Source organism: Octopus bimaculoides, chromosome 25 (assembly GCF_001194135.2).
Source record: "Octopus bimaculoides isolate UCB-OBI-ISO-001 chromosome 25, ASM119413v2, whole genome shotgun sequence".
NCBI classification, from domain to species: domain Eukaryota; kingdom Metazoa; phylum Mollusca; class Cephalopoda; order Octopoda; family Octopodidae; genus Octopus; species Octopus bimaculoides.
The window spans coordinates 17,710,728-17,722,836 of NC_069005.1; the positions used below are offsets into that span (position 1 = coordinate 17,710,728).

At 37.4% G+C, this 12,109-nt stretch overlaps 1 protein-coding gene across 1 annotated transcript in view; it reads right to left on the reverse strand.

Annotated features, from left to right (window-relative positions):
* Positions 1-12,109, reverse strand: part of LOC106872571 (pleckstrin homology domain-containing family M member 2) — a 192,258-nt gene that overhangs the window by 34,172 nt on the left and 145,977 nt on the right. Inside the window, exons 7-9 of the mRNA XM_014919604.2 lie at positions 10,761-11,995; positions 5,783-5,849; positions 2,929-3,084 (exon numbers count right to left, since the gene is read on the reverse strand). Coding sequence (XP_014775090.1) covers positions 2,929-3,084; positions 5,783-5,849; positions 10,761-11,995 — 1,458 coding nt within the window. The remainder of the gene's footprint in view (positions 1-2,928; positions 3,085-5,782; positions 5,850-10,760; positions 11,996-12,109) is intronic.

Below are 12,109 nucleotides of genomic sequence, written 5' to 3' on the forward strand. Positions count from 1 at the left end.
ATATATATATATATATATATATATAGGTCTATGAAGATAGACTTGAGACTAAACAGCCACAACAATACAATTAACAAGAAATGATACAACCACCAACAATACCCACCCACCATCGCAAACATCTAAATTAATGTAAGCCACATCATCACTACTATTGACCCTCCAGCTTTTAAATACAATTGGTTACAACAGATATCAGCACGTACACCAACACATGTGCCTGCACAATTGCGTGTGTGTGTGCGCGTTTATATCTTAAGTCAGAAGTGCAGGGGACAATTTGTCTATAAAATCTGGTAACCCTTCAGTTAACTGTAATCATATAGTATTTTTTCTTCCTCAGTCATTCACCTTTTCATCCCATTTTCATTATTACATCCATAGCAATAAGACAATTTTCCACTCTCATGAAACAGATCTTTCCTGGAGTAATTTTTTTGTTACATATTTGTTGGGGATAATTAATTGTTGCTGCTGTTGGATTTGCGTTCAAGTTACAATGTCAGGAAAGAAGCTATCAACTAAAACTAAAAGCAGTAGTGTGAAAAGGAACTGTAAATGGATTACACTGGATATTAATCTTGCTGTTTTAAAATGACTTCATGTGGAGGTAAAACTAAGTTATATTGCCAAAACATTAAATCTTGCATCGTCTACAGTGGGAACAGTATGTGACAACAGACAGAAAATTATGTCAAGTGTTCAAGAAGTTATACTGTTAACTGCCTGGACCTTATTTTTTCTTAAATCTAATATAATGTTTGAAAGAAAATAACTGTTGATTGTACGGATCGAGAACCAGAATCAGTGAAATGTGCCAATAATTATCATAGTAATTAAAAAAATAGCCATACATTTATAAGACAATTTGCAGAAAAGGGAAGGTGAAACTTCTAATGAAAACCTCTTTTTGGCTAGTAAAGGCTGGTTTAAAAAGTTTAAGAAGCCTTGAATTTGCATGGCATAAAAATGACTAGTAAAAGTGTGAGCACTGATAGAGAGACTGCTACAAATTATTCTGAGCAGCTGAAGAAAATTATATTGCTGAAGTGGGTGACACATTGGAACAAGTGTACAACGTTGATGAAACTGCACTTTTCTGAAACTGCATGCCAGCTAGAAAAGAAAAGAAACACTGGCATTTAAAGCTTCCAAAAATAGTGACCCTTATTTTGGAAGGAAATGCCACTGGTGATATGAAATTAAAGCCACTACTCATATACCACTCCGAAAATCCAAGGACTTTTAAGGGTTACACAAAGCTTAATGTGCCTCTGATTTGCCATTCAAGAGCCTTTTCAAAGAGTGGTTTACAAACGTTTTTTATCCTGCCATAGAAAGGTACAGTGCCAGACACAATACTTCCAACAAAGCATTGTTTCTTTGAGACAATGCATTGAGGCACCCAGCAAATTCAGATGGCTTTTCTGATAATGTGAGAGTAGAACATATCCCCAAGAACACTACTCCTTTGCTACAGCCACTGGATCAATTTGTGATAGCTAACTTCAAGGTATATTATATGAGAATTTTTAAACAACTTATGAAAGCAACTGACAGAGACGATAAACCTACAATTAAAGATTTCTGGAAGAGATTCAACATAATGGATGCTGTGGAAAATATAGCTGAGTCGTGAGATGAAGTGAAACCTTCAACTTTGAACAGAGCTTGGAAAAATATATGGTCAGACTGTATCCATTACATTACAAGTTTTCCTCAGGCAGAAAGTTTACATTGAATTTGGAAAGATATTGTGACACTTGCAGAGGACATAGGATCTGAAGGTGTTATTTATGAGTTGTTAGTGTCCCAGAGAGAAGTTTATCTAATGAGAAGCTGATGCTGTTAGAAAAAGAACAAGCTGAGAAAGCAGATGTGACAACAGAAGTTTCACCTACATCACTTAAATTGACTGCAAAAATTATTGCTAGAGGGTTGGTACTTATGGAGGAAGGCTGGCAGGTTTTTGTTGATAATTAACCTAACTGTGAGTGTAACATAAAAGTTACTAGAGGACTTTACAATGAATTCAGTTCCTCAACTGAGCTATACAAAGAGATGATGCATCATAAACAACAAATAACTTTAGATAAGTTTTTCACAACTCAAACTGGTGTTGATGATAATGAACTACCAGATGGCACATTCATTCTACCACCACTCGCATGTAGTAGCCAACATTCTTTTGTGCTAAGAACATACTCTTGCAATATTACATTTCTTATTAATTCCCTAATTAATTCCTCTTGAAATATTTTTGTGTTTTTATGTATCATTATTGTACTATGTATGTTTAGAAATCTTTATTTTCATGTATAAAGGTGATTGTGTTGCTTGTTCTCAATTGGGTTTTTTTACGTTCTTTCTTTCTTTTTTTTTTTTCAAAAAAGCTCATAAGAACACAATCTCATGAAAATCATGAGAAAATTGATTTCGTGTTATGACCAGATTTTCAGGAATGCATTACTTCCCCAAAGCAAGGGATTCCCATATATTGTCCAAAGTAGCCTTCCTTTTTTTTTAATACAGTATATTTTAATGGCGATTTGGCTGCTGTTTCTAGCAAACCAAGTGACTCCAAAATAGCTCTTTTGTTATCTCATTAAATTTGTATGTTATTATTGTTGTCCAGATCAAGCAAACCTAACATCAAAGCCATTTCAACTCTGACTCTCCTATTTTTTACCAATGTCCACATTATCCAACATGTCTTCTTTTACAAGTCAATAGAGTTTAATTGAAGGGATTTGGTTGCTATTTCTAGCAGGATAACTAATGCCATAAAGGTTCCCTTGTTATCTGGTCAAATTTAAAAGTTAGATCCAGTAAAAGAATTGAAACCCTTCATCCTGTCCTTAATTCAAAGAGAATTTAAACATCATCACCTTACCACAGAACACAGTAATAACAGTTCGTTGTACTCACAGAAATATAATCCAATTCATGGAAGGGAATACTAGATTCTTTTATAAACTTCTGGTCACCAATGTTTTGTTTGAGTAAATATATACTTTGGGCTGTTATTACAACAAAAACATGAGTTGTCTGCCCTTCATTCTGGCCTTCACGAGTGACAAACATCTGTAAAAGAGTAAGTGGAGAGCAAGAGATAGGTTAAGGGGTTAAACAAATAATAATGATAATTATTATTATTATTACTAGCAAATCTACATATCTACAATGGAGGCATAAAATGAGGGAGGGAAATCATAACAACAGTATGTATTGAAAAATATATAAATGGATTTTAATATCAATATGATTACAAAACTTCTTTGTAGACGATATTTTGTGTGTGGTCGACACTAATTTTCAAATTACTGGAGTCTGTTGCTCTACTCATAGCGATGTATAACTGGCCATGTGTAAACATTGGAATGGGTAAAAATACACCTACACGATCTAAAATCTGGCCCAGTGACTTGTTTGCTATGAATGAGAATGCCAGTTTTATAAGAAACTGCCTGCATCTTAATTAGAACGGAAACTGGTTTTCGGTTGGTATAAGATGTATCCATGGAATGAACAGGCGTTTACCATTGTGGGGGCCAGTTGCAATCACTGCTTCGATAACACTGAAATTTAGTTCTGCTACGGTGTATCTTGTTCTATTGCAGTGTCCATTGGCTGGATCAAAATTCTTAAGAATATTTGCCAACATAACATGGCAGTCCTGGTTTTGGACAAATGTTGCTGTAATTTAGCCCCAGGAGACATCGTCTCCAGCTGGCTATTCGACACGATCTGTATCTTTATATTTTCGAACAAGGGAATCTAGCACCCTTACTCAGCTCATCTGTGTATCGTGATTTCCAGGTTATTTCCCTTCATCAGCACAGAATAATAACCCGGAAGTCACAATACACAGATATTGTTTTGAGCTGAGTGGGGGTGCTAGATTCCCTTGTTCGAAAATATAAGGACACAGATTGTGTCGAATAGCCAGCTGGAGACGATGTCTCTTGGGGCTAAATTACAGCAACATTCGTCCTAAACCAGGACTGCCATTCTATATTGGCAAACAATCTTTTCTACAAAGTACTGTTGCTGAATATCTCACGTTGTGAGATTTAAAAATAGTAATTTTCTAGTTTTATTTTTTCAATTCGATTTTATGGAGTGGCAATCCTGATGGATTTAAGTTGTTCAAGAAATCTTGTGGGTACTGGTGGTAGCTTCGTTATCTTTTGTATCCGAACTACAGTATTCTCGACTTTCCTCAGGGAAGTTGCTAATCATGTTCTCATTCAAAGTTTACCATTTCATTGGTTGAGGTGATGACAGCTCGCAAACACAGCTATGATGCGATTTTGTAGTTTTCACTTAAATCATTAAAGACGAATTTGCATATTTCGGAAACAGATGATATTTCGAGTACAAAATCTGGCCTAATTCAAATCACATTCCTCAGTAAGTCAGAGAACGAACATTGTCCGGAACTGATGTCACTTAAATAGATTGCAAAAGTTGCATCTGAAGAATTTCGTACCCTCATGTTTTTCTTCAGACTCAACTCCATCACAGACCTCCAGATGTACGATGTTTTCAAGGTGGCTTGCACTATTTGGGCTCGACTCCAGGTAGAATCTGCTTCCAGTTGCCTACAAAAAAAACACATGCTCCCCCAAACAGGGATTCATTCACTCTGATATCGCATAGGGAACGATCCAAGCATTTGTATATGAGCTTGTCATCTTGGCTGACTTCATTGACTGTTATTAGATTGGTCATTCTGAAGAGTTGCGCAGTTGCATCCTGAGATGACACATTTCAGCAGGATTCTAGTGTTATGTTTATGGGCACTTTGAACCAAGAATGAAATGTCCGGCCATTGTGCAGCAACGTTCCTGCAATCCCAGATAGAGCTGTGGCGAATACGAGTTTTTTCTCCAATTACAGAAAATCTATGATGGCATTGATAAGATATGTTTTGCTAGTTCCACCACTCATGCTAAAGGCGAAAACCTTGTTTTCCTGTTGTTGTAAAAGTGAGTTTACAACGATTTGAAAGTCGTGCTATTGGTCAGTATTTAGAGTATTGTAGACATCAGTAGACACTATTCGAAGACTCTCTGAGTCATAGTTACATATTCTTCTGTGATAATCTTTGGCATCAGTTGACTGGTTTCGTTATATTCAGGTTGAGGCAGCTGGAAATCTTAAACCTTTTTATAGCAGCAGCTTTCCTGGTAGTCCTACCAATTCCTGATTTCCGTCTCCAGGCCATAATGGTGTGGAATGAAGGCAAATTTAATAAAGCATTACACAACTTTATGCATACAATCGTTATTGACAAAGTTCATAATAGTCATACACCGATTAAAGATGAGCCAGAGCCATCACAATCATTCCTTAATAAAGCTTATAATGTAATGAAGGGGGGAAGGAAGTTGATTTACTTCCCTTCGCTTCTTTTATTAGAAGTTATCTCTCCTTAATTCTTAATTACTTTTTGTGCGCCCGTAAACTGAACAATTACCTTCAATATTCACTAAATGATCATAGATTTTCAGTTTTTTTTCTCTAAAAACCTGCCTGATTACCTCCTTCGTAATCCCATAAAACATTGTGACCATTGGTCCAACTGTGTGACCGCCAGGAGGGTACAGACAGACAGACAGACATTACGCCCCTTATAGTATGATTATTATTATTGGAATATGAAAACTGTAAAGGTTGTCTTCCATGTCTTGGGCCCACAAAAGCCCAAGACATGGAGGACAATATCAAAGGACAAGATACAATACACACAAAAAAAAAAAATGATGTGAATTCAAACCTTAAGGAATTTTTCGTTTTCTTCAAATATTTCCAGCATCAGGTAAAGTAGAATGTGATTATCTATCCTGAAATGAAGAATGCATATGAAGAGGAAAATAGAGAAGGTTTAATAATTTATGCTATTACTTCTGACTAGGCACAATCTCAACTTTTTCATTAAAACACATGACAATCCTCACTATTCTACAAATGTTATCGATTATATATCATGTGTCTCTCAGATACCATATTTATTCCAAACACCTTATGTATCCCAGGTTTTTTTCAGAAAAGAACCATATACCTTCATGCATAAGACATAATTTAAAGAGTGGGTATCAAGAAGGACACCCAGCAACTGTAAGACACTGTCTCAAAATGTTCCATCCAACCCATGCCATTAAGGAAAAGTAAATGTTAAATTGATGATGAAATTATGGTAATAAAGCATAACTTCAGTTTAAAAGATAATTGGGAAAAAGAATTAATAGAAATTAGTGCCAGGAATGTGGATTGCAGGATCTGAAAACAGTTTGTAAAAGGAGAAAACTATATACCACAAGGCATTATTAACTGATGATAATCTACTGATTCTGCCATGAATTTCACAGCAGTTGCATTTAGCTATAGGCCAGCCTTGAATGAGTAGCTGTGACAATCTTGAGTTGTTTCAATACATAGTGTATCTAGAATTACATTATACACTGCTTTGTTCTTTAGACAATAGAGTACAATTTCAAGATTTAGCTGTTATTTCCAATAAGTAAAGCAACTAAGGATCTTTCAAAGGTTCCTAATAGCAACAGTAATTGTTACAGCTGCACTCTATAATAGTTGGAATATTTTTTGATAATCTTGCTCTCATAGCAGAATCTGTAACAGAACTAGGAAAGAAATTCCAGGTGTAGAAGGAAAACATGGAATTGAAGAGTCTTGAAGTTAGCTTAGCATAGATCAAGGTTCTAGTAAACAAGAAAACAGTTAGGACCCTTCCCACTTCATAGGTAGAAAAGGTGTAGGCAGAGATTCCATATGGTGTACCCAGAGCAAGATATGCATACACAACAGGTGCAGTGGAATCACAGGAAGGTTAATGAAAAAAGTTGTGTTTTTGTGTGGAAGATGCACAGGAGCCATAAAGTCTACAGATTCACAGGAAATTAAACTTCACTAATACTTCAGAGGCTCTCTAGAGGTTTTAGATAACTTCAGTCAAAATTATCAGAGGAGGAGGATGTTCTAAAAGTGTGATTGCTAGAATAAGAAGACAATGGATAAAATTCAGAGAACTTTTACTTCTGTTGGCAATCAAAGGTCTCGCCCTTCAAATGAAAGAAAGATTATATGATGTGTTATATGGACTGTTAGATATGTAATTCGTCTGACGTTCCGTGTGTCATGTGGTTCGTCTGAGTTCATTGTTTCATTGTTGTTGTCTTGTGGGACTGTCGTAGTAAAATGTCATTGATATATATATGGCGGACATGACTTTTGTTTATTCATAACGAACATTGGGTGAGTGCGTTCTTTGTATGTAATTGAATAATAAATGTAATAATTAAATTGTACAACTCGTTGTGTTATCTCTACGAGTCATCCGAGGGAAACATAACATGATGTTTGTGTATGAACAGCAATGCCACATGGTAGAGAGAATGCTAAGGTCATGCAAAGACTTGAGAGGAGTGAAGATAATATGCTCCATTGGATTTTCAATGTCAGTGTACATAGTGTACCTAGTGTATTGAGAGAAAAATTAGGCATAAGAGGAAATAGATGTAGTATGCAAGAGAGAATACTGCTCTGGTTTGATCATGTAATGCATATGGGCAAGGAGAGTTGCATAAAGAAGTGCTGATCACTAAAATTGGATGGAACCTGCAGAAGAGGGAGACCCAGAAAGACATGGGATGAAGTAATGAAGACTGCTCTCAAGATGCTGAGCCTTACAGAGGAGATGACAAAAGACTGAGATGACTAGTGTCTTGCTATACTCAAGAAGACCCAACCACCACAACAGAACTGGTATCCTAAAATCACTTCGCAATGGTTGTATGTGTTTCTCTCATTCCATCAAGCATTTCCCTCACATCTCACCACTGCTTTATCTTTGGTAATACTCAGCTGTTGTAATCACCTGAGAGCAGAAGAAACACATACTATGTCCCCTCCCTTTAGTTACCTTCCTTCCACCCCAAAACACTTCCATTTCTCCTTATTTTCTCTTCCCAGTTTCCACTAATCCTTTCTGTGCCTTCAGCCTGTTATACTTCAGCTTTAGCACTTATCAACAACCTCATATCTATTATAACCCCACCCCACCCTCACCCCTAACAACTCCACTTTCTCTCACTATCACTTGCTACAGTCACCTCTATGCCATCTCTCCTCACATTACTTCTCCTCTAGTCCCCCTGCCCATTCACTTAGTCCAATCCTCTGTATCCTTTCACTTAAATCCACCCCCACTCTACCTTGAGGATAGGTCCCAACACATCTCCACCACCATTTCTTTCATTCACTCTAACTCTGTCTCTCTATCTTTCTTTCGTTTCTTTTCCAAATGGTGTATCCATGTATCTTCTCTACAGCAAGACCCCTATCTTTATACTTCTTTTTAACCTCTCATCAACTGGCACAAAGCCACCTCCCTAAATACTCCCACCCACCCAGTCTAGGGGGCCTTTGTCTTGCAAGTTACTTGTTGAGCACACAAATGCTAGTGCCATGCAAAAAGCACCTAATACACTTATCCCAGTCCACTCCAGCTGCACTCAGCCTTGAATAAAAGACTCAAGAATCCTGTTCCATTCCAATTGCACTCACCTGTAAAATAGATCAATGTGTCACCAAGTTGAAGACATTGACAGCAGTAGATATTGAACATACAATATTTGCATCAGAAACTCAAGTGGAGTAATTATATGTGTACCTAATGTTTTGTTAAAGAGGGATTTTTTGTTTAATTGTGGTCATTATTGTTTTTTAGCTTCAAATCAAGCACACTTATAATCAAAGCACTCCAGCTATGACTATCCCATCTTTTATCTAGTCACAGTGAACCCAGGATCACATTATCCAATGTGTCCTTTTTAAAACAGCTATGTGACATTTGATTGCGATTTCTTGCAGATCATGTGACTACGTAGAAGCTCCATTGTGGTTTGGAGAGAGGGTGGGTATTTGCGTCTGCTGTTGTTTAATTCCAGTTTAACTCTGATTCAGAGTACAAACCTATGATCAAATACATGCATTTCAGTGACAACTCTGCCATAGTTTTAGTGGTTTATAGGACTAGATTATCCAATGTTAGAATTTATTTTAAGAACAAAATATATTTTCTCCAATGCCTATGAAGGTCTCAGCAGGTATAAGATAGTTTCAGTTACCTAAGTGATTAATAAGTTATGGTGGAGGGTGTTCTGAAAATATAGTAATTAGAATAAGAACAACCTGGAGAAAGTTCAGAGAGCTATTACCTCCGTTTGTAACAAAAGATCTCCGAGTGAAAAGCAGATTATATGACACATGTGTATGGACAGCAATGCTACACAGTAGTGAGATATGAGCCTTAGATGAAGAGGACATACAAAGACTAGAAAGTTGTGCAATGTCAGAGTGCTTATACAACAAAGTGCAGATATGTCAAGAGAAAAATTGGGCATAAGAGGGATCAGATATAGTGCACAAGAGAGAAAACTGTGCCGGCATGGTCATGGGATGTATATGGATGAAGATGGCCACATAAAGAAGTGACATTAAAGTGACTGGAACTTGGGGAAAAGAAAGACCAAGTAAGACATGGAAGAAGGTAGTGAAAGCTAATTTCAAGATGTTGAGCTTCATGAAGGAGATGATAAAAGGTTCATGATGGTTAGCAATTGACTGTGTTTGAGAAGATCCATCTGTCACAGTGAAAGGGAAGTCCTAGACGCATTATGTTTATGTCTATACCCACTGAACCAAGCCCCTGCACCCAATCTCTTCCTGTAAAACCTTCCTTACCTCTCATCTTCCTTACACTTCATCATTCTTCCTAGTACAGCATTATTCAGTTGCTGTAATCATATGAGAACAGAATTGCACATATTTCATTATTCTTTGCTATCAGTTACCCCCCCCCCCCCACAACCTCTCCCTTTTAACATCCATTCTTCATTCTCCATTATTTTCTACTGATTACACCCTTCTAAACTTTCAGTTATCTCTCCCTCTCTCTGTCATACCTCATCTTTAACACCTTCTCATGTCCGCTATCATTCACAACACTCTCTTGTATCTCTTATCATTCTCAACACCCTCTCACATAAATTGTTTATCATCACCACCCCCCACTCATTATATACACCTCTGACCTTCCTTTCTGCCACTGTATATCTCTTTCTCTCTTCCATTTCCCCACTCTGCACCTTATCGCCCTACTTCTGATCTATCAACAAGTTTATTATATTGTTGCCCTCTAGCTTTTCTGTACTGGCCACTTATCCTGAACAACCCCTATTTCTTCCACCTTGCTCCCGCAAAACTGATATTTAAACTGATCACACCACCCTCCTTGTTCATCATTCACTACATTTGCCTCTATTCCCATCTTCAACCAACTGTCATCCTCTTCTCACACTCTTACAAACTTACCTACCCTTCCTCGTCCTCTGTCTGTATTCTCCCTTACACTCACCTTCTTGTATCGTGAGAATACACTTTGCCACCTTGTTGCCATCATCTTTATCTTCTTTCTAGCTACTCCCATCCATCCATTCAAGAGAGGGAGGAGAGAGGAGAGGGAAGAGGAAGAGAATGGAGAGTAAGTAGAAAGAGTAGAGAGAGAAGAAAGAGAGAGTGGAGAGAGGAAAACAGAGATGGGAGAAAAAGAGAGAGGAAAGAGAGAGGGAGAGAAATGAAAGAGAAAGCAGGAAAAGAGGGAGAAAGAGGTGAAGACAGATAAAGAGAGGTGAGAAATGAGAGAGTAAGGAGAAATAAAATGCTGCTGCACTTACATAACTTGTCCAGGATCAGGCTGTAGAGCATTTTCCTGCAAACTATCAGCATCATGTCTGGGATACATCTTACGAAGATGGACATCTTCATCAACCGGGAATATATCACTGAACACCTGTTTACGACATGGCACTGAGCTAGAGTGTCTATCGGCAGTATCAGTCTTACAATAAATGTCCTCCTCTTCATCATCAACAGAGGGTTTCTGTGCACTGTTTGTGACAATCAGGTCACATGATGAAGCCCTTGTCTTATCTTCACATGAAGAAGAGCAGTCAGCATTGTAACCACCTAAGGAGGTCACTTCAGCCACATCAACACAGCCCTCAGTTGAACCTTCACTCTCCTCTACCTCTTCTGCTTCAGAACTATCTTTGTTCTCTTTAGTATCTTCATCACCCTCTTTAGGTAACTGATCACTGATTACAGTTTCTGATGGAGATGAGTCAGTTAATATTTCCTCTTTTTTATCTACAATATCAACAGGTTTGCCATTTAAGATGACTGAACTAATTAACTGATCACCCTTCTCTTCCTCACATGATGTCTTATTGTCCAAAATCACATCATTTTGTTTGTCTGACTTCTTTTGATTGTTGACAACAGCTTTCTTTTGAAGAACTTTATTATTTTTTACTGCTTTTGAGTAAGAGTTTGAAAGGGTGTCTTTCTCAGGCACACTGAGCATAGGATTACTTTTAGATACTGGAGTTGGTTTTGTTGTAATTACACTTATGTTTCTTGTTGTTGTTTTTAGTGATGTTGCTGCTGTTAGTGTTGCTGCTCTCGTTCTGGTTGTTGTTGCATTTGTTTTCACCAAAGTGGCATTATCAGTGTTTGGTAAGTGATTTTTACTGATGGCATCTTTCTTTATGCGTGGCTGTTCCCGTTTCTTCCGCTTCAACACCTTTGACTTCACATGGATCACCTCAAGGTTGTTCTCCCCATCCACATGGCTATTTGGCAACACATTCTCAATGCGTCGGAATCGGCAGTCCTCTGTGTTTGAGCTAATACTCGAAAGAGACATACTGTCAGACATGGTCAGACTCCCTCTACTCTGCCGATGAGACGTACTGCTGTCAACTCCACAATAATAACCTGAATCTAGTGAGCCAACATGATAAAGTTTTGGTAGGTGAAAGCTGTTATTCAGACTACCATTGTCACTGTTGACACTGCCACAATCACTGTCAGTGGCAGTGACAGTTGACTCAATCATTGAACTGGAAATCTGCAAAGAAAGAAAGAGAGAGAGAGAGAGGATGATGAAACAATAACTAAACATGTGTGTGTGTATGTATATATATATATATATATATATATATATATATATATATATATATAT